This window comes from Octodon degus, unplaced genomic scaffold (genome assembly GCF_000260255.1).
Source record: "Octodon degus isolate 3935 unplaced genomic scaffold, OctDeg1.0 scaffold00178, whole genome shotgun sequence".
Taxonomy (NCBI): domain Eukaryota; kingdom Metazoa; phylum Chordata; class Mammalia; order Rodentia; family Octodontidae; genus Octodon; species Octodon degus.
Genome location: NW_004524754.1, coordinates 1,380,945 through 1,404,694, shown reverse-complemented (window position 1 = coordinate 1,404,694; position 23,750 = coordinate 1,380,945). Strand labels below are relative to the sequence as shown.

General features: G+C 46.8%; 1 protein-coding gene across 4 annotated transcripts in view; it reads right to left on the bottom strand.

Annotated features, from left to right (window-relative positions):
- Ano2 (anoctamin 2) overlaps positions 1–23,750 on the bottom strand; it is a 372,934-nt gene that overhangs the window by 278,765 nt on the left and 70,419 nt on the right. For 3 of the 4 annotated variants that reach the window (XM_023703730.1, XM_023703729.1, XM_023703727.1), the window contains one exon: positions 12,720–12,818. In XM_023703730.1, the coding sequence (XP_023559498.1) occupies positions 12,720–12,818 (99 nt within the window). Of the gene's footprint in view, positions 1–7,314; positions 7,318–12,719; positions 12,819–23,750 lie in introns of all 4 variants that reach the window. The other variant, XM_012517437.2, reaches the window with a different exon arrangement.

Here is a 23,750-nt window from a genome sequence, read left to right as displayed (position 1 = left end):
TGTGTCTTTGCCTGTGCCTGGGACTCCCTTGCTCCTTTTGTTTGCCTGGATAACTCCCACCTCTCCTTTGGCACCCCGGTCCATGTGTCAACTTCCCCTCTCACTTCCTGCCCTGCTTCCTTGGCTCCCTGTAAAGGATCACTACCCTAAAATGTACCATGGCTTACTCTTCACCTCTTGCTTATCTTTCTCTAATTCTTGGTCTGCTCATCAGTCTTGCCAACAGACTGCAGACTTCCAGAGGGAAGAGGGTCCCCAGCTGGTGCCTGGCACACAGTGAGCATACAGTCATACTTCTTGACTCAAGGACTGGGCCCCGGTCCTTGCTGACTCCCGCTGCACTACTTTGAACAAGGCACTCCTCCCCACTGTTCCTTGCCTCTACACAAAAGAGCATTGGGAAACTTCTGTTTCCTATCATGACAGAGTTCCACGGACAAGGTTTTTCTTCCCACCATAAACCCAAAACATCCATGAGATTGGGCTGGGGAGATGGCTCAGTGGAATAAGTGCTTCCCTGGCAAGCACAAGGGCCTGAGTTCAATCCCCGGTTCTGAAAAAAAAAAAAAAAAAAAATCCATGAGATAATGGTTTTCAATTTATAGAACTTCAGGTAACCAAGGACAGCCATCCTTTAGGGACCAGAAGTAGACAGGTGAGAGTGGAAGGGCAAACAGGTGAAGCCCCACAAATCTTCACAGGCAAGGAGACAGTTACAAGTCTGGGGAGGCCCTGGAAACTAAAATTTGCAGTACAGAGCACCTGAGGTCCCTGGGAGCTCCAGAGACCCACAGAAGGTCCTTCTTGTGTCTTTAGTAACATGGATGTGAGGAAATCTCCCCAGACTGAAGAACTAACTGGAAAGATTGGGAATAGCACCTGTTCCCACCAGCCAGAGGGGAAACCCCATATTCATGTGGCACCGGGGTGATCCCAGGTTTCCTCAGTAGTGGTGGATAATTAGCCTAGACTGACTGCTACTCCAAACCCACTTAACAAGTTGTAAAAGAGGAAAATGCCTTTGAGAGCAAGTCTAGTGTTCTATGACATTAAAGATTGAATGAAAGAGAGACTCTTATTCATGCTCAAACATTGCCAGCACTTCCTGGAGGTCAAAGTCCTGAGCGAAGTGTAGACTGCACTAAGCGCAGAGAAGTGAAGGGCTGACAGAGAACTGCTACACGCAGAAGAACGCCTTCTAGGGTGTCCAGCACCTCTGAGGGCAGGACCCACTGGGGCCTCCATGAGGGGCTTGGGGCATGTCTTTCTTAGAGAGGAAAAAACAGAGCCTGGAAGGGGCAGAGGATTGCCAGCATTGGTGGGAAAATCAGGCCTGGAACCCAGACTTCTTGGCTTCCCCGACCAGGGCTCTTTCCTGGAACCTAACGCCCTCTGGTCCTTGGTTGTTTCCTTTCCTGAGAAAGAAGTAGACCGGGACTCCCTTCTCAGCCCCATCCAGCCCAGCAGCCCAGACTCTTCTTTTGCCTTCTTCAGAGTCCCAGGAAGGCACCCCAATCCTTTCTAATATTAATACAATCAGCAGTGGCATCGTTATTGCTGTTATTCTTGGACATCAGAGAATTATGAACATCCTCAGCAATGGCAGACACATGTGAGGCAGCTGCTCCCCATTATGCCCTCCCCGGGTACACGATACGCCTTTCATGTGCTTAAAATCATAAATAATTTTTAAAGAATGTTGCTCTTATTTTTTCTTCCTGGGCCCAAATGTGGTTCTCATAAAAGCTTGCTTTGGCCTCACTGTCACAGTCTAAAGGGTTTACCGAAATTGCTTTTTTCCTTTGCTTCTTTCTTCCTTCTTGTCTCCCTCAGCCTCTCCCCTCCGGAGAAGCACAGCGGTGTGGTCTGAGGACTGATTTGTTTCCTCTCTACATTAAAATCATGTTGCTTCTCTGGGATGCAGAGTACGAAGGCTGTAGTGATGTTTGTCTTGGACAATGTACAAGTCCCTGTCCTCATCTTCCAGTGAAGGAAACCAAGGCAGCCCTGAAGGTCTTGCTTTCAATGTGCCAACGTCACACAAGCATCTGGAGACCCAGAGACCTCCTGGGCTCAGGCTGGGACACAGGGCCAGTCTGCGAGCTCGCGCACATCCTCCTGCTCTGCTTCCATTTCAAAAGGAAGACACCCAGAGAAGTCTGGAAGGTGTGACACGTGGCACCTGCTGGATAGGACAGGAGGCTCTGGAGCCAAAGGGTGAGGAGCTGGAGCAGCCAGATTGTGGCAGAACTACTGCTCTTGTGCCCAGGTGGTACCTGAGGGACACGCATGCGTGCACTGCGCCACTCGGGAGTTCCATGCTGCTGAACATATGTACCTCCTCCTGCCCACAGTACGTTCACCCATGCAAGGGAGTGTTAAGCCATTCACCAGCCAAAATGGAAACAGCACCAGGAGCTGCTAAGAGCAGCTGGAACCTAGAGCCAAGAGGGAGATCTTCTGAGCACACAATGAGAAAAGGGGCTAGCTAGGTCCCTCATCCCTACCTGTTCAGACAAGCTTCCCATCCACAGCATCGCTGGCTGTGCACAGGGACCTAGTGGCAAAATACACGCTCTCTGTTGTCTAATTCTGCGTTCATTTATGGTCTTCATTTGTGTTGTCAGCATGTCCTCTACACACGAATGAATGTTTGTTGACTTTTAAACTGGGGTATAAAGTCCAAACTTTCCAAACTACACAACTAACGAGGCCCCTTAGGAGCCCTGGCCCTGCCTCTTGGCTCTGCCTCAACCCCTACCGCTGGCCCCACACGCGCTCCTCACAGTTCCTCACATGGGCCAGGGTTTCCTGCCCTTGGTGCCTGAGGACATGCCATCCCATCTCTAGGCAGATTTCTCCTGCCATTACCACCCTCCAGGCTTGCACCCAACTCACAAGTCTGCAGTCTCCCTGCTGACGGCCCATCCCTCAACTCCCCAACTGACTGAATTCCTTCTGGCTGGCTCTTTCAGCTTCTCCCTCTCTTATTCTCCTGTGGGTCCCTCCTAATTCATAACCAGCCACATAAAAGTCACAAGGGTCCAGGAGACAGGCATAATCCCTACTGCAGCAGAGAGCACTTGGTACTCAGCAATAATCAATGTAATGTTCATTAGGTGAGCTGTGCCACTTCTCAGTATGTACCCAGATGAACCAGTCACCGTGCATCCAAGATGCCTGTGTGCCCATGTTCTCCTTGGCACCATTCGCCAGGGCGAACTCAGCCCAGCGCCTGTCAACAGGTGTGTGGATACAGAAACTGTGGTGCATATGCGCAACAGAGTACCATTCAGCTATAAAGAAGAATGAAGCCATGTCTCTTGCAGGAAAATGGATGGAACTGGAGATGGTTCCATGAGGCAAATAGTCCAAACCTATAAAAGAAGCTGCACAGGTTTTCTCTCATGTGGGAAATCTAGAGCAGAAGAAAGAAAGAAAGAAAGAAAGAAAGAAAGAAAGAAAGAAAGAAAGAAAGAAAGAAAGAAAGAAAGAGCTGACATGAAAGCAGAAGGAAGACAGAGAAGAGGAAAGAGACCCGTGTAAAGGGTAGAAAGGGAGAGAAGAGAGGATCATGGGAGCAAGATATCAATGTGTGTTACATGCACACATGTACAAAAGTGTCAGTGAACCCCATTATTCTCTTTAGTAATGTGTGCTAATAAAAAATATCCATTGCATGAGTGGAGGAGGATGATGGATGGATGGAGTCACAGAGGAAAATGCACCTTTCCAAAGGACAGACTTCTTAGATTTGACTGAGCCCCATCCGAGTTATAACTAGACTCTGCCTAAATGTTTTGTATAAAGAGGAATGGGCACTAATACCCAGGTACCAGCATGTTGTGCCATGTCTTATGTCTGCAGACAGCCCTGAGGGGCCAGCTTCCTTCCCTCTGCCCTTGGGCAGTCTCACTGCCAGTCTCAGAATCATGCCCCTGGAAGCTGCCTCTGACGATGAAATCCAGCACCTCTGACTCAGTCTTCTGTTCCCATTATATATTCAGTGCCTACTTTCCCAGTTCTGTTCTGGTTGCTGCCGAACAACACAGCACAGCCCCCCACCTCCCCCATGCAGCGCTAGGCATAGACACAGACTTTAGTGAAGGTGCCTGGTGATGCCCAGTCTGAAAAACAGTACAGGGAGGAGGAGTGGGAAGATATGAAATCCACTCAAGGTCCCTGACTAGGCCTTTGCACGCCTGGCCCTTATCTGTCCAACAGCCCCTTCATGCCTGGAGCAGGAGTGATGTCACCCAGAAGTGAATGAAAATGAAGCTGAAGGCCTGCTCTGACTGCACCCAGTCTCTGTACTCAGGGTGCCCCTCAGTGGATGCTGGTACTTGCAATGGCCTCTCACGTGGGTGGCTGGGTCATGCCAATGTGCAAATTGCTGATTTCTGCAGGATACCCCTCCCACTCCAGCCAATTTCAAGTGTATTAACCAGTTTTCAAAATTCTTTACAATGAAACAACTGGCTCTGGAAGCTTCTGTGGGCCAGCACTTGACTGTACAAGCTCTTCCTGTATAAAAGTTCTGCCCTGGAGCCCAAATCCAGGAAGCTGATGGCCTCTGCCTGCTCTCTCTGCTAGCTTCTTCCTGCAATTCCACAGCAGCAGCCGTGGCCACCTTGGGCCACTGCTCTCTCATCCCCTACTGGAAGAGTGGCTATGGTCAGTTGCAGCTCCTCCACACAGTCCTGGCTTACTGCTACTGTGCTGCTGTGAATCCCATCCCCTTCTCCTGTACTCCCATGATTCCCATCACCTGCTCCTGCACTCCCATGATTCCCATCACCTGCTCCTGCACTCCCATGATTCCCATCACCTGTTCCTGCACTCCCAAGCCTGTGCCACTGAGGACAACTGACTCACAAGTCAGCCTCCCCAAGGTCCTCACTCTCAACCCCACCAGCCCCAACCTAGTGTCCAGTTGCAGCTGTCCGTAAGTGCTTGTGCTGTCTAATTCAGATAGACACCTCAGGGAAACAAAGTCACTAATTTATTTCTCCATGTGAGTTTAAAACTATCAAAGTTTAATTAGCTCCCTCTGACCTTTTCATTTTTTAATTGTGCCATTCTGGAGCCCTGGGTGTGGCCTTGGGTTCAGAAACCCGTGCTCCTTCTCCACGGCTGTACCCGGCCATGTGCCATCGCAGGTTCTACCCCACAACCACAGCACTTAGGTGCCACTGGATTTCTTTCTCTGATTTTCAGAGATGAGAGGCATTACAGAAAACAAAAAAGAATTTTTTAGAAAATCAAAGCATTCTGCAATCTTTCCAGCCTATTTAAGTGGTAATCAAAGAGTATGCACCAAAAGCCCATAAAGATATGAAATGTAAACCTACCCTTTGGGCTGTGCCTCTATTAAAAACAAATGTCTGAGAGCAGGCAATGACAAGAAGAGGAAGGCCCCACCCTCGCTGGCCAGCCTTGCATACACACAGCTCTAGCTCATTTCAAAACAACTGAGGGCACCCGTGAAAAGAGGCATCCTGGAGGCTAACGAGACAGCGACCCTTCTCTCCAAAACCAAGATCTATGTACTCTGTCCTAATAAACTTAACAGAGTTTCTTCTGATTTTGACTTTCTGAATTTACCAAAGTATAAAATAATTCCAGCGGAGTTAAATCACTGTGTGCCAAAGGAAGGAATTAGTCAGGGTAAAGAGGAACATGGGTAACTATTACTGCTGAATTTTATGCAGGCTATAGGCAGCTGTGAGCTGGAACACCTGCTATTGGGCTCAGGGACCATACCAAGGACCATGAACAAAGCACAGCCCTGGGCTGGGGTGCAGAGCTAGCTGGAACAGTGGACCAACCAACCTAGCATTCCATGAACCGCTATTATTTGTGGAACTCCACACAAGAGTTTGTAAGGAAAACCAAAGAAACACAAAATACGCCTCCTGCCCTCTGGAACTATGATTCCTTTGGAGACCCACAAGCAAAGCACCCATGGAAGATGAAGGAAAATCAATGGGTAAGAGAGCTATTGGCTGTAATTTGAGTCAGAGTCCAGAAATGGTGAGGCTGAAGGAGCCAAAGAGGGTCAGTGAAGGCCGTGAGAGGCGGGCAGAGATGCACGGATGAAAGTTTGTTTCTATAGGGAGGGATGGGAGATCATTCTGGAACTAGGACAAATGTTTGAAGCACTTGGATAAGGACTATTCCATAGAAGAAAAAGGGAAAGTACTCTGTCCTTCTAGGAGTCTACAGCAGACTCCATAGAAAGGCACGGTTTGGAAGAGGGAAGCCCAGTACAAGTAGGGTGTGCACAGCCTCCCCAGTGATGTTCCCAGGAAGATGGGGCAGCCAGGACATGGGGCAGGCAGAGGGGGCTAAGGGCACTGCCTCACTCAGCACAGGCCAGACAGCTGGTGACATGGACCATGTTCACACCCAGGAGATTATGAATGACCCCCAAGGGTGTCCATCCTCGGGTGCCTCTGCTAACATCAGCAACTGGGAGAAACAAATTTGAATTGCCATGTGGCTTGCATGTAGGCCACAATGTTTAGTTTACAGGTGAAAAGGCTGTAATCCCAAGAGAGGAAGTAACTCACTGAGCTGGTCCTTAGCAAAAATTAGATGTGAGGCCTGTCCCAGTCCTGAGTTAGTCATCTTGGATGAGATTCCCCCAGGGCACACTCTGCAGAACAGCAGATTCCCCCGGATACTGATAGGTGCTCGGCAAGAAGAAGTAAAACAAATGAACAAAAGTGAACCACGTTCCTTACTGTAAGACTTCTCAGAGCCTTTCATAGTTTGGGCAAAATGTAATATAGTAATTAGTGTTTCTGGAGTTTGTTAGACCATGGAAAAAAGGGGGGGGGTATTGTTTTGGTTGATTGGTTTTTTTGTTTTGTAAAACCAAAGATTTGTTCTATAAGACACACCCACCTCAAAAGGTTTCACTGGAGGTGTTGACATTCAGGAAAGTGAGAGAGCAGGAGAGTGGCTTTGGGGTTACACACACATGGTTTTGAGTTGCTTGAAGCTCTCTGACCTTAGTTAAGTTTCTCCATCTACAAAATGAAACTAACAGCACCCACCTTTTACTACTGTGATGATAGAACCAAATGATGTACGTACGCCTCCAATCCAAGGCCAAGCACTCAGGGTGCAAGAGCAACAGCCAGGGTTCAGTGACCTTGCACATCCACACGTGGACGCACAGCTACACATTTGAGTGATGTCACAACATTGTGTTTTGACTGGAATTGTTGAGAGTGTTTTACGGACTCCTTCCTCGAGGTCAAATGCGGAAATTATGAAATATGAACAGAATATAAAGCGCGTCGACACCTCCTTGACCTCTTACAAGCAGAAGCTCATACTCAAGAAAACCTGTGTCTTTGGAAATAGAGGTACAAAGGGAAAAGTGGTCATCGTGTGCAATAAGCAGATCTCCTCGACATCAGCTTCACCATCCAGTCCAGGGTGAGCTCTCCCCAGCCCTCCTGTCCCATCCAAACAGGACAGAAAGGAAAGAAGTAGCCATAGACATGCCAGGGTCAGCAAGGAAGACCCCCTGCACAAAGGTCCCCAGACAATGGAGCCATGGCAATGATCAGAGAAGGCTGCTCCAAGCCACCCTTGGGTTGCGAAGTGAATCCCAGGAGTGCACAGCAAGCCTGGGAAACCACCAGGTCTTGAACCATCTGCTTATTGCTTTGGGTCCTGAGGAAGGGTGGATTTGTGCCCTAGAGGCGCCATAACAGACTGTCACAGATGGGGTAGCTTGAAAAACAGAGGTTTATTCTCCCACAGCTATACAGGCCACAAGTCTAAAATCAAAGTGTCAGTGGAACTGCGTCCCATGAAGGCTCTCGGGGAGTACTCTTCCTTCCTCCTCCAGCTCCCAGGTACCCCTTGGCCCTGGTTGCACTGCCCCAGCCAGGATTCTTGGAGCCCAGACCAGCAGGCTCCGAATGAAATCCTGCCTCCCTTGCACAAAGCACTGTTACATTCATTTCTATCATTTCCCATCACTTCCCACTACCCCTAGTTATCTGACTTTTTATTTGTCCTTTGTAAAAAAATATTCTTTTGTATTTTTCTCCATTGCCAACCCACCCAAGTTTCATCTTGAAAGATAGACTAAGGTATAAAGCTAGTGCGGCCAGGTTCATGACAGCAGAGCTGATCCTGGAACTCAAGGTCCCCACTGGTCACTCTGGCTGTCCCTCCCTGGAGGGACATGTAGCAGGGCCTCGCACTCTCCCCACTGGCTTTCCCAGGCACTGCAGCTCGGAGCTCTCACACAGAGCCTGAAAGACAGAGATACCCCAGCCAGTATGCAGGCCAACTGCCATCTATGCCCGCCTCTCCACGGATTCTATGTTTGGGCTCTGGCTGCCTGGGCAGAGTAAAAGGATCAGGCCTATTTCTCCCAGTGCCGCAGAAGGAAGAGAAAGAGTGGGAAGGGACAGTCTCCCGCACACCATCCATATTGCCCTCCACACATCGCTAGGGACAACAGTGACAACAGTACTGACAGCAGCTAGCAGGCCTTGCGCCCACCTCTCGAGCAGCATTCCACAGGTACACCACTGCTGCCATCACAGCCCCAGTAGACACTGCTCGTAGCTGGGAGGTGTGTGGAGCTCAGAGCCAGCTTTCCTACACAGATAGGTTCTTCTGGGAGTGAACAGCATCTGCTTGCCTGGAGAGGACCCAAGCTGCAGTTCTGATAGGCTCCCAGGGAGCGCGAACCAGGCTCCTGCAGTACCAGTCACTACAAATAGTGCTGCGAAGCTCTCAGAGACCGCATGAAGGTGGTGCTCGCCCGTCCCAGGCACATCGCTTTTCCTAGCTCTGTCTCACCTAAAGGATTAGGCTATGTGAGGCGGCAGGGGGATGGGGGGCATTCACAGACACAACACGTGAGAAATGCACGGAGCTGACCACCGACTAGCAAGGACCCTGGGGACAAGCAGAGGTGAGAATGCACTGGGCCAGCAGCGCCCATTCCCAGGCCTCTCAGGCTGCTCGGAAGCCAAAGGCCAGGCCTCACCGCCCCGCTCAGCATCCACGTTGAGCTCTCTCACACTGGCTGCTCTGTTGTTTTTGGAAAACAAACATTTCCTTCCAAGAGTCCCCTCCCGGTTAATATCTGTGCTCAGGACTCCATGTCCCCGGACGCATTACAATGGATTTGTCCAGATTTGAGATCTCGGCTTTGTGATTTCCTTCCCATGATCTCTGTCTCTTTGGGCCCTGCTGGGTTATGATCCAAGCCCCTGCTGGCCTGGAGGATGCTTACCTCATCCCATGCCATGGCCCACTCTTCCTCCACATCCCCACCCCCTCCACAAGGGGACTCTTTGCAAACATGGCTTATTCTCACCCAACCACTTCTCAGCCCCATTTAAAAAGGCAGAATGCCACGGGGCACAACACTGGCCCTCCACTGTCTCCTCCTTCCCTTGCCTCAACCCACTCTCAGTGTGGAAATGAGGTTTAACCCCCATGCCACTCCTGGGATCAGAGTCTCAGATTAATTTCTACAAACACATGCATCCAAACACAGCATTACAAGTAATATCCTCTTCGTCTGCTTATGACGCCCCTGTGAGGTCAAGTACAAGCTACTGCATCCTACAAATACAAAGAGGAGAGGGGCCATGTGGCTGAGCCTGAGGACAGATGCCAGGAGAGTCCACCTGTGTCAAACCTGGAACCCAGATTTCCGTTCTCTGCTGCCTATAGGAGCGCACAGCTCAGCCTCCCCTGGGCCCCCTAACCCACCACACCGAAAGACAGAGGAATCTGCACAGGCGTCAGCACTGCTCTGCAGCCTGGGTCTGTGCAGTCTTCTTGTCACCCTGTGACTCCCAAGTCTCGGAGCTCAGTAGCGCCCCCCCCCGCCCCCCGCCCCACACGTCTCTCAAATACTACACAGCAGGAGCTGTCAGTGCTGGCTGCCTCTGTGGTCAGGAAGGAAGTGCTGGGGAATTAGGAACTGAGAGTACCCATAAAATCGTGTGAGAAAACAGACAGCATAGCAGATGTCCGCATTTCCCCGGCACTCGATAGAAAGTGGATTCTTACAATCACCCTCTTTGGAAACAAGACAGGAATTATTACGCCCAGGTCAAAGATGAAGAAACTGAGGCTCTGATATAGGAAACAACATCCTCAAATCACAAGTTAATCCATGTAGACCCCAGGGTAGATGTCTGTTCCGAGGAAGGAACTCAGAGACGGACACTTTGTAATAAGCCTTTGCACAAGCCAACTGTGTACAAATTCAAGACAAGTCCTGCCTGTGCCACAAATTGTAAGTTCCAAATGTCTAATATGTGGGGGTCCCGAGCCTGGCAGGCAGATCTGTCATTTATACAAAACCAAAACAAGCTCTACAGGTCTGAGCCCATGAAAGGATGAAGCAGAGGCCAGAGGGCCTAGAGTAAGGAAGGTACCAGAGGGAGCAGAAGGCACCAGAGAAACAAGAGGTGCGGAGGAACAGCCACACGTGCGAAGAGCACAGAGGGAGCCGAGGGGAGGGAGGTGAGAGGGAGAGAGAAAGAGGGGAAAATAGCGAGGGCTGAAGTTAGCTCCCATAGCCAGGAGCCCGGGAAAGCCTCTGCTGTTGAGAAGGAGCCAGATCCAGAACGAACAACGATGCTCACATCGGAGGTCAAGAATGAAAGCACCTTCACAGAGAGCACATTGGCCAAGCAATGGCCGTGACTCATCCACACAGCTGCACTGACAAAGGTTCTACAATCTGAGGTACAGGATCTCAGGATAAATCCTGAGGGCATTTCATTGACCTTCTCAGACCAAAAAGCTACAACTCTTGTTGCATAGGTCCTGCTTTACCTTGGTCTTAACCATCCAGCAGAAAAGTATAAAAACAAAATATAAGAAGTAAAGCCATGTTGTTATGTTGAGCTGTGGGGGGCTCAGGTCAATAATTTCTGACATTGCCAGTTAAACCAAAGACCCAATGCTATTATGGGCTACTGGACTCTTTTAGAATATTTTGCTGAGTTTACACACCTATAATATTCAATAACGGAACTTAGAAAAAATGGGGTATACCGATGAATGTCCATTTTGTATCTGTATATTCAAAGTGGTTGGGATAGATATATAGCTTCATTCTCTTAATGAATAGAATGATTTGGTCTAATGGTGTTTGTAAATAGGATCTCAAGTTCGCATCTTGTACAGCAATTAACCACTAAGAAGAATATGTGCAGTGTGTTATTTGTTGAAACTGTACTTCTGATTTGATTTGAAACTGTCTCATTGCTATCTGTTTATCAATAAAATTAAAAAAAAAAAAGAAAGAACAGAAAAAAAAAAAAGAATGAAAGCACCAGGACTCGGAGATGGAGAACATCACCTGGCAACTAAAAGACACCGGTCAGTGTGGGCCCCTGTGGATGCTTCCAGGGTACAGCTCCCCCAGATCTATCACTTCTTGTTGGTAAAATGTTTGTAGCTAATATTCATACCTGTGTGTGTTCATTTCGACCATCTTCACAAACCCCTCAGAATAGAACCTATGACTATATTCTTGAGTAGGGGATGCGTGATACCTTGGTCCTGTGCTAGTACTTGAGAATGACTTTTGACGGGGACCCCAGAGCTGTTGGCAGTAAAGATGGGATGAGTGTGGCCAACAACGTAAATCAAAACGGAGCTGATGCTGCCAAATGTGTGGCGGCTGTGGCTGCACAGAAGCAATACGGAGCACTGTAAATTTGGGGAAGAGTGAAATCACAGCAGTGGTAACTAGAATGACAGAGATGATCCCTGTGAAACATCACAGGGGTGTGTGTGTGCGCACATGCCTAAGACAGACATACAGAGACAGAGACAGACATGACAAGAGCTCACACATAGAGTACTGCCTACCCAGGACCCTCCTTAGAAGACATTTCAGATAAGTTAATGCCAGTCATCGCCTCTTTCCCTCCCTTTCTCCCTAGAGCTGTTTGCTGGGTTTTGTTATAGAAAGGGTCACATCACCTAGGAATTCCCTGGGGCAACTTTTAAATATAACTATAGATTGATTATTCTAATGGAGAAACTATTAAGTGCCATCTAAATTGTGCAGCTTTTAGTCAGGATGCACAGAACTCCAGGGGAATTGTTTTTCTTCACAGGGCTGATGCCAGAGCCCACTCCCACACCAAGCAAATGAGTCAAAATGGCAGAGGTGAGACAGCGGAGCAGATGCTCCGAAACACTTCCCACAGGAGGCCACTGACTCGCCTGGTCAAGAACTTCTGTTCTGTAGAAGAGGTAAGTGAAACTCCCCTCATGCCACCTCTGGAAGGGAGAAGTGGCATGACCCCTCCAGGTTTGGTACTCTGTTCTCTGTGCACCACTGACCCAGTCAGCATGACTTGTTGTCTATATCCCTGCTGTACTTATTCTGAAGAAATGTCTGGCATTGTTGAGACCCTAGAAGAATGGAAAAGAAAGCGTGACAGTGGGAGGCCAGACGTGGGCAGTGTGTGACTTTTTAGGAAGCCTAGCACAGGCAGAGCTCTGAGGTGAAAGCCTCTCTCACCACCCGCACCCCTGCTTACTCCTGTCCCTCCCACCTCAGGGCCACATACGTTGGCTCCCAGGGGAACCAGGTGTTATTTTAATTCCTCAAAACCCACATCCAACTTGGTCCTATTCCTAAAAGTTTGTGTCCACCCCACCCTTGGGAGACCCAGAACCCAAGAGAAACATGGTCATACTTTCTTGGTGGGAACTTTGATCTTCAAGAATTCTGCCTCTCTGGCCAGCACCTGCCACGGGGCGTGTATCCGGACAAAGACGGATCCCTGGTTTTTACTCTGCAAGGTACAAAGAAAGAAGAAGTAAAAACATTTGTGAGGACATAGTTTAAATTCCAGTTCCCCTACTCTAGAGGCTGAAACTTGTTCCTTCAATGTCTGGCTTTTGTTCCCTTTCAACTTCACTAAGAATCAGTTCACACCCGTATCCAATCTATTCATTCTGTTCTAGAAACCCTGTCACCTAAAACCATAAGTTATTGCTCCCAAAATGTGGTCTCTGAAGGTTTGTTGGTTTCGGAGGAAAAAAAAAAAAAAAAGTTGTTCATAGATTGGAAACTAAACAAGTATGATTTTCATAAAAATTTTTCCCTATTCTGAATGACAGTCAGTCAGGTACCCACTGCTAACTTAAGGGAAAACAGCCTGCAATTTGTCTTTATCCAGGTGTTTTAATTGCTCATTTTTCAAGCTTGTATTTTCAGTCAACTATTGTGCTGCATTGTAGTCCCAAGCCACAAAAGGGGCTCTTCTAAGACTAAGAGTACTGATATAAATAGTAGCACAAAGAGCACAACCCCAAATAATGTCATAAACATAAATTATGTCTGAGGCTTCAGTGTGAATGTGCAACATGAATCTTGTTCCAGGACAAGTGATCGTGTTGTATGTTGATGAAAAGAAAAACAAGAAGGAAAAAGAAGGACATATGGTGATAAGTAAATTAGGTTTTATTACCTCAGTAATCTATTTGGGCTGGGTGGTTCTGTCTGTTACAAATATTTGGTGGATTACAACTGGGATTCAGCCTCATTTTCAAACCAAACTTTGGGTTTTTCTGAACAAACACACCCATGAAAAAATTACTTTCCTATATGAATATAATCAATTTTGTTGTTGAAGAATGAAAGTACATCAAAATTAAATAGGAAAATCTGGAGGCTGGGGAGTTCAATTGTTAGGGAGGCACTTCTTCAACTATTTTACCTAGAAAATTAAGCACAGCTACTGTGGTCAGAGAGAGGACAAAACGAGCTGATAACACATTCCTCCACCGAATGACACTCGGGAAGCACCTCGAACCTACACACCACAGCCTTTGGTGGAGGCTGGCGGGAGGGTGGGCCACCTTGCCTCTGGCACTAGGGTGAAGGTACCCAGGGACAAAGCCTCACCCTGTCACAAGTGCATGCTCTGCAAGAAACAAGGGGTCACTAAACAGGGTTTTGTGTCATGGAATGCGTGGAGGTCAGTGCCAAGAAGGCGCCAACTCTGGCAGCAGAAGCAGGTGCTCCTTTTGAAAATCACTTCCTATATGCATGCACGGAAAGCAGTTTTTGTCAGGAATCATAGCATTCTCTGATTTGGAGTTAGTGTTGAAGAAGACAGTAGAGACCATACTGAGCTCTGATGGCCTTTCCAGTGTGCCCCGCAGAAAAACAGACAGGTGACGCTGCTTCTCCCAAAGGACAAAGACTATGAGGGGACATCAATGTCTATTATAGACTATTTCTACTATTTTAAATGGTAGCTTCAATTTTTTTTTTGGCCAGTACAGGCTGGCCTTGACCTCACTCTCAACAATTCTCTTGCCTCAGCCTTCCAAGTGCTGGGATTATAGGAATGCGCCACCACACTCAGCTAGTTCCAAAATTTGTATTCAATAATACAAACATCTAGAATCTAGTCCCACTTCAGGGATGAAATTTCACGATTAGTAAAGTAGGAGAATGAAGAATAAGCAAGAATTTCAAAAAAGGTTGAACTATGGAATGAAAATCATAGATAGTCTATAATTTGCAAATATCTAAAAATGATAATAAAAATAAATAAATACGATAATAATAGTCACGATGTCTATTTATTGGGTGTGTGTATGGCTAAGTCAAGCGAGGTAGCCACATGCTTTAGCTCATGCAGTATTTATAATCATGCTGGAAGGCTGGTGCTATTGCTATCTCTGTTTTACAGTTGAGGAAACCAAGGCCAGGAAGATTTAAATGAATTTATGCAGATATTGAGATAAAAGTACTTTTCAAGCCCAGCAGTTTTTTCTACCTGATGGCTTTCTCCTCTCATGGAGAGAGACCTGTCATGTTAGTACATGCAGGAATCTATGTGGTAGCTCTAAAAGGAATCACTCAACCTTCTGGGACCAAGAATAGCAATGTTCTTAAAGAATGCCAAAAGTAGCCTTCAGCGAGAACTCTCTCTAGTTGCCATGTTCATTTTTGGTTGGCATATCCAGGACTGATAGGCAGAGTCATCAATCACTTGTTACTATTACTAACTGTAACTTAAGATTTTCTGATTTGGTGAAAACCAAGGATAAGTAAAGAAATCATCTATAAATCTGACCTGCAGCCCCAGCTCTCTACCATGGTCCCATAAATGATGTTTTTGGTGAAGGATGGCAATCAGTATCATCTCTTTTGCTAAGATGAAAACAAGACATCATTAATTTTAATATATTATGTTTTTCTTCATTTTTTAAATCAGGACAAATGACTTTTTAACTTTAGCTAGACTTGGTGGTTTGGATGCATGCCAAATGTCCATTAAGTAGCTGCAGATGTTCAAAGTTTCGGGAAGGGTTGGGGTTGGGAGGACAAGGGTCAAATTCCATGGCCTTGGTGGCAGACTGCTAGCTGTGCCCTGATGGCTAGTCTTATTTTTTTTTCAATTCAGCATACACATATATCAATTCAAGTGCACATCTCCCTTGTAGTGAGTTAGCCATGACAATTTCTAGCTAAAGTGACAAATAAGGGCCTTTGCCCTTCGTCTCTGCCCCCACCAGTCACATGGAACTTAGATACACACATCATAGGCCTCGTTGACAAAAAAGCTCCAATTGAAAAATGGGCCATGAATAGACACTTCACAGAACAGGTACAAATGCTAACAAACACATGAAGAAATGATCAACGTTGCTGGCCATTAGAGAAAACTCAGACTGGAACAACACTGAGATCCTATCTTACGCCCGAAAGAATGGCATGATCTAGAAATCGAATGATATAAATGCTGGCAAAGCTGGATGGAGAAAAGAATCCCTCTACCTTGTTGGTGGGGTGTAAGGTGTGAAAATTGGCATGAGGATCCCTCAAAAAAACAAAACTAGAAATTTCACTTGACCCAGCTGTTCCCCTTCTAGGTATCACTTCATGAAAGTTAAAAATATCATATTACAGTGAGATACATGCACATGCATATTTATAGCAGCACAATCCACAATTGCTAGATCTTGGGGATGGTCTATACATCTTTTTTTTTTTTTTTTTTTTTTTTTTTTTTTTTTTTTTTTTTTTTTTTTTTTTTTTTTTTTTTTTTTTGGTGGTAGTGGGGATTGAACTCATGACCTTGAACTTGCCAGGCAAGCACTTATTCTACTGAGCTATCTCCCCAGCCCAGTCTATACATCTATTAACAGAAGAATGGATATAAAGAAATTGTTGAACATGATCGTGTACTACTCTGCCATAAGGAAAGATAAAGTTCAGCCATTCACAGGAAAATGGAGGCGCCTTGAGACCATAATGTTAAGTGAAACGAATCAGACACACAGCTTGAAATATAGGACGGTGTCTCTTCTATGGGAAATTACGAGGAAAAGGCAAAGTAAAAGAGAGGTAATAGGAAGCAGGAAAATGGAGCTTCCTCAAAAGGGAGGAGGCTGAGAGATGGTGGGAGTGAGATGAGACAGAGGGGCTGAAAAAATGAATTAGGATGTGATGTGTGGATGCACCACCTCCACTCAAGGCATAGAAGCAGTATGTATGCAAACACACACCGGTAGACTTCAGATCTGAGATAGCAAGGCATCAAGAGGGAGGCTGGCTTTGACTCCATGGAGCCCTGTGCTGCCTCCTGGATTTTTATGCACAAGATAAAATTCTCCCTTGCTTAGCCATTATGACTCAGAAGGCTCTGTCCATCTCAGCCTCACCTTATGTTAAGGGATGTGAATTGTTTCCCAATGTGCAGATGTTGCATCTGCCCAGCAAAACACACTGCTTCTCCGTGTTCCCCAAATAAAAAATAAAATCTGGAATGCAGTTTTGTGGTGCTAACATCTAGTCGTCATGTTCCTTTCATGTTGTGCAATGCTGTTACCTCTCGTTTAAAAAAAAGCATATGAGCTGATGTGAAATATTAGCTGGTGTGACCGGCCACAGCCCTTGAAGAAGAAGCAGATGCACGGAAGCCCTGAGCAGAACCATCATCAAATGTAGAGGCTCCCTTTCCTAGCCTAGAGTTCTCAAATTGGAAGTTAACATGCATTCAATAAAATTTAAAGAAAAAATATTTCCTTGTTCTCTCGGCCCAAGTGATTTCCATTCTCCTTTGTTTCCAGGCATAGCAGGAAATGGAAAGAGCTTGGGGCTTCTGATTCAGAGAGATTAAGGTTGGAATCCTGGACTGCACAGCTGGGAACTTGGGCAAATCGAGCCTCTGTCCCTGTATCTGAATAAGAACAAGGAGAATTGTGGCTGGACCTTCACAGGGATGAGACAGGCAGTGGGTGAAGGCATCTCCCGGGGCTGGAAAGGAACTGCCAAGCAGCCTTCCTCAGGTGCCTCACACTGCTTCCCAGCCACAGGGGCAGCACTTGGTCCCCCAAGTGTGCAGTATGGGGTCACACACACGGGGGTCCCATTGCACAAAATCAGTTCCTCTGGATGAAAACTAGTAATAAGTAAACCCAGTTCCTTTACTGCCTTGCATTTTTTTAATCATGTACAAGATTTGCAAAATGTTATGTGAGCACTGAAAGAATTTGCCATTCAAAATATAGTGCATCTCTAGAATTCATGGGCAAGGTGAGAAAATATTTTCAAAAAGCAGCCTGAAATTTAACGTACGTTGTCAGCGATTGGCCATCAGAGGATATAACACATCCCTAAAAGAGGTTCTCTAAATAATCAGTATGAGTGGAGGGACTCCCCAGTCTCATCAGGCCACAGAATCTTAGTTTGTATAAAATGAACCATAAAATATAATTTCATTCTGGTCAGCACAGAAAAGAGGTCCAGTGCACAGATGTTTCTGCAGGAGAGCCCAAGCACGTCACGTGGGACACACAGCTATGCAGAGGCAGGAACGCAATTTCCCATGTTATGGTAGAGCGGGAGATCGTTCGGCTCAGTCAGAGTGTCCCACAAAACCATGCAGCATGGTTTACTGTGCTTCGACTGTCACTAGTCCCTTCTCTCCAGTTCCAGGTTTCAGGAGGCGGGGCCTAAGACGACGGCATGGGCCATCCTGGTGAAGGGCACCAGTGCTCCTCAACAGAGCCTGCCTTTGGGGCTTACTGCTTTCTAAGTCTGTGTTGGCTGGTGGCCTCCTGGGCCTACCTGCACTGAGCAAACCAATAGAGAATCAGGCTCACAGGCAGACGGAGGCTGACCCCCAGTACGAAAGGCGAAGGCCAAGGGGCCCCGCCAGCCACTGTCCTGCTCTACCCACACTCTCTCCTCTGAAACTGGCTCTCCAGCAAGTCCGATGATCCCCACGTGTCCTGTGGGACCAGCGCCTCGCCCTCCTCCCCAGGCTCCAGCCCTCCCACTGGTGTCCAGAGGCTCTAACTGGATTCCCCACCCCAGAGCCTCTCACTCTGCCTCCCTTCCCCCAGCCCCACCCAACTCCTGTGTGGGACTCAAGCACTCCCTCCTTCCCTGGGCCCTAGGATTACACTTGGTCCCTGTCCCTGCTGCATAAGTCATGTCCCCATCCTCCACAAAACAGACTCATCACGACCATCACTGAGCTTTTAGGTGGGACTTTGCCCGTCTTCCTGGTTAGACTCAAAACTCCATGAGGGCAAAGCACGTGTCCTCAGCAGCCAGCCCGGCACCTGGCAGGTAGTGCATGCTTAGTAAATATTTGCTGCAACTTCAATGTACATACTGCTATTTGGTTCTATTTGGATTCTGAGGCCACTTTCTAAAATTTGGCAACCGGACCCCAGAAAGTAATTGGTGGCCTTTGGGCCGAAAGAATTCAAGTCTAATTGAGTTTTGAGGAAATAATTTAATTATCCTTGAGTACCATTTCTGAATGTTTCTCCCACATGAACAACTAGTCTTCCACGTCCCTACTTGATTGTGAACCTTATAAAGATTAGGGCAACTTCTTCCACTCCTAGGGTAGCCCCAGGCCCTTTGCTGCCTTGACAGATCCTGCTCCCTGTGCTGGAGGCATTGGCACAAATGCTGTGGCCTGTGTGAAATCCAATGTGAACCAAACCTAGTCTCACTAGCCTATAAGCTGCCTGGGGTAGCACAACCATAAGCAAGAGCCGCAGAGGCGCACACCTGTAATCCCAGCACTCTGGGAGACTGAAGCAGGAAGACTACAACTTCAAAATCAGCCTGGGCAATTTAACAGTTTAGTGAGACTGGTCTCAAAATAAAAAATAAAAATAGAAATGGCTGGGATTATAACTCAGTGTGAAGGTCCTGGATTCAATCCCCAATAGTGTGTGTGCGCGCTCACACACACACACACACACACACACACACACATACCAACAGAACAAAACATTAAGGGAAGGAGGGAGTCACTCTGGAAAATAAGAGATCCCAGTACAAGAGTTCCTGGCATCAGCATTAGGATGTCCTGGTGCCATGCCATGTCCCCAGCTGAAACCTCAGGACTGAGGCAGCTTATGGGCACAGGGGAATTGCAGAGGACTGAACTGATTTGGCCACAGGCCTCCTGAGTTGGAGGACTGCCAGAGACACCTAACATTCCTTCAGTAACAAAGGAGGACCTACACCTCAAGCTAAGCAGTAACAGAGCCAAGGATAGAATCAAGGCCTCCTGGCACCAGGACCCCTCCACTCTAACCAAAGGGTAAGGGCAGTCCTGCAGGCCCTCCCTTCTCCAGGGGCTAGATGACCTGAGGATGGAGCAATGGGGTAGGAGAGTACTGGACCTACGCCCCCAGGCACTTCTCTCCAGAGCTCTGGCTGCTGCTCCACATCCCTGGTGAGACTGGGCTGACTGTTTATGTTTTGTTGTTGTTGTGCAAAGATTGCATATGGCTGCACAAGACCACATCCTCCCTCTAGAGAGACCAGAGTGAATAGGAGGCAACCACAGCCAAACCAGGGAAACCGATACTCCACAAGCCTCCTTCCCACAGTCCTGCCAAGCCACTTCAACGTGACCCCAGAGGCCTCAGTGTGCTCTGGTCCCTGGCCTTGCTGTGAGCTGAGAACATCAGCTTCAGTACATCATGACCCACGCCCAGGACTGTTAGAGAAAGAATGGGGAGATAGATGCACATGTAGGCGATGAAAAGACAGAGGAAAGGTCAGCTTCATAGACTGCTCTCATTTATCACACACTAGTCACCTGGAACCAGCAAGGACAAAGTCATGTGGTCCCACAGTGCATGAGACAGCCCCCAGGGAGCCTCAAATTCTGGGATCCCCATGGTTGATTCACACACGATGGAAGAACTCTACCAGGCAGCACTGAGACCAGCCAGGGAGCCATCAGCACAGGTTAAGTTCCCTGAGGCCAGAGAGGTCCAAAATGTGGGCTAGGACTCATCTGAGACCAGCCTCCAGCCGCTCCACTGGAAGAACACTACCATCTGTCAGTGTCATCGCCTTAACTTCGGAAGCCTCTACTTCACTGCTGTAATCAGGGACTTCCAGCCTATGATTAGAGACCTCCTATGACCACTGGGCACTAACCATAGAGAACTTCTTGACAAGAGGACAAAAGAGGACAACTTATTCTCTTGGTGCTCTTTATGGAGACCAGGGCATGGCCTCCCCAACCCCAAGTTGGGCTCTGCGGGCTGAAGTGATGCTGGTCAGTAATCAGCCCTGTCTCAGACCTATACAAGATTAGCTCCATGACCCTTCTCATGGAAGATCCTTCACCTAGCCTGTAGCCAAAGGCTGGGGACAACTCAGACAGGGTCCTTAGAAATGAAAATCTAGCCACTCTTGCCATTCTCTGCCACTGCCCAAAGATAACAAGTGATCTCTGGGTCTGTCACTATGGTGTCCACTCTGTATGGCCTGTCCCTGCAGGAGCAGCCAAGAACCACTACTAAAAGCACTGCTTAAAAAAAGAAAAAAAGAAAGAAAAAGAAAATGAAGATTTAAGGGAGAGGCCAGGAGGACAGGAGTCAGACCCTCCACTATGCCAGGGTCCAATAGAACCCACCTCTCCTTCTTGAGCTACAGAGATCCTAAGAGCTGCACAATACCCTAAAGGACCCACATGAACAGTCAGTGGTAGAGAGTGGCAAGGTGTCCCTGGGTTTCCCTGTATTTTAGATACCACTGGAAGAGAGAAGAACAAACTACAAAAAAGACACATGGCCAATTTGGTTTGAAACTGTCTCATTGCTATTTGTTTCTCAATAAAATTAAGGGAAAAAATTAAAAATAAATTTAATTTTTAAAAAAAGACACCTGGCCATGCCGGGAGTAACCAGTATGCATGTTACCTTAAACTATCACACACCAGTCGTCTCGAACCAGCAAGGACAAAGTCATGTGGTGGTGGTTTTATAGTTGTGTACATCATTGCAACTCAACAGATAAGGTATTTACATATGTCCAGTTTCCTGTACACTTATTACACCTCAATAAAGCTGTTTAGGGAAAAAAGATACACAAAAAAGTGAAACAATACCACAACTTCCCTCACTTCTTTTCGCTACAAAATATATTATGTGTATTAAAACACATAAGTTTTAAACATATTTATTTTGACATGCTCTCTATCGTTAGTTTTAATTAATAAATAATCAGGAATAAATATCAATTCCATAGTATATCAGACTCAAACAAGTTATATACAGTATGTGAAGAAAAAAATCCACTGAATGTTTAAGTTTTTAAAAGTTTATTACAGTAAACGACATGTTGCCATCAGGATGCCTCAAAAGATTGCTCCGACTTCGAGCACACGGGTCGCATCCCTCGTGGCACTTCCTGAGCCAGACCTGAAGTCCCCTCTCACGAGTGTCTTTAGTTGTGCTGTGTGGCTGGCTCCGTGTCTTAAATCAATTCAAAACGTTGACCTTTCGTGGTCATTTTGATTTGGGGAGAGAGCCAGAAGTCGCACGGTGCCAGATCCAGGGAATTCAGCGGATGAGGACACACTGCAATGTCGCCGCTTGGCAGAGAAACTTCTGTGAATGTAAACTAAACTGTGGCAAAAACAAGGGATGCACGGCAGGGAGGAACTGGTGGGGGGGGGGGTCACTGGCAATTTGCCGTTTACTATAATAGATTTTATTTAACTGTATTTTTAATCATATTATATATGCATTTTATAAACTATAAATAACATAACACTAAACACTTAAAAGTACCACGTCTCAGCTTGGCATTCAAAGTGTGAGGCAGACCCAGGTTCCTCAGGGTACAGAATGCCTACCTTCAGCCTCAGTGAGAATCCTACTGGGGGAGTCACACACAACTGGGCCTACTGAGGCAAAAGCCTGGGGAATATAACTGAACAACGTCAAATGAGGTCAGGAGAAAAAAGAAGAGAGTGCTTCTCATAGGTTTCTCATGCTACATAATAGGCTCATCAGAATCCAGGCGCCAAAAACGATGAGAATCCATACACAGTCATTCGCGAGGCAGACAAGAAAGTTGGGCTGCTTCTCCCAGGAAAGAAGGCCATCTGGCTGACGACTAGGCTGCAGGCACCCAGGACAAGCCCCAAACAAAGGAGAAAAGGTCATAGATAAACCAGGAGGGAAAACCATAGGAAACGCTGCCCTTTCCTATTCGTCACAACGAAACTATTTTGGACACTTGACATCCTGCAAATGGAATCAGATGCTGCAGCCGGAGACTCTCCTCCCTGTATGCTCCTCCCACTGCCCCCACCAGGACAGCACTGCACTGCCCCGAATGGAAGGCAGATGGAGAGTCTGGGCTCTGTCTCCTCGCTGGTGGTTAAAAGAAACTCAGACCGCAGATGATCGACAAGTTCAGAATGGCGGAAGAGCCCGTTTGTTCCTCCTGCTTAATCATTGAATCTAGCTAACATTTTGGCTTTCTCAAAAACATTTCAGATTGAAAAATTAATCAGATGGACACCCTATGGATCAACGATGCACACCAAATTCAAAGCCCACCAATCCTATGGGCAAGAAAACCCAGCATCTCCTTCCTGACCTTCCTTTCTTTGAACAATATAAAAAATTCCCCAGTTAGAATCACTTTTGAGTTTTTAAAAACCCATCTTACTAACTCTGATAGTACTTCCTATGCAAGTACCCCTACCTCTAGTGTTCAGCCAAACTCAAAATTTACATGATTCTTTGGTGTTATTTTTCCACTCCTCAAACTACTTCTCCAGAAACTTCCTGTTAGAAGTAACCAACTCACTCACAAAAATGTGCCCAGCCTCCTCTCAGTCAGGAATTGCCTCTCCCCTAAGGAATATCTGCACTGCTTTCTTATGACTAATCACCCCAACATATGTCAATTCAACAAGTATTTATTAGACAGCAACCCTGCGCTCAGAAATATGCTAAAGCTTAAAGGCCTACGAAAGAAATACAGACCCCCCCACTCCATCACACAGTTGTCAGTCTCTTGGAAACCAGATACATGATATCTAACACATTGAACAGAGAAATAATATCATGAGTGGGGTGGTTAATATCCAAAAAGAAAAAGACAGCACAACTAGTGAATGGTCATCTGTCTGTTGCCTCCCCTTTCACCTATCAATAGTTGATAGATTTTCCTCCAAGAGAAACATCCTCTTGGATCTCAGCCATATGTTTTAGTAGAATTGATCTACTACCAACTCCAGAAGTAGGTTCAAATCACTTGACAAACCACCACATCCAACCCCTGGCCACAGTGACTAGTTCTACAGTATGCTAGTAATACAATCAAAATGAATGAGATTCAAGGTAATGCTTGTCCCAATTTCTGGAGAAATCTGGCTTTCTCTTTCTGTCAGAGCCTGAGGAAGATATGACAATTCACT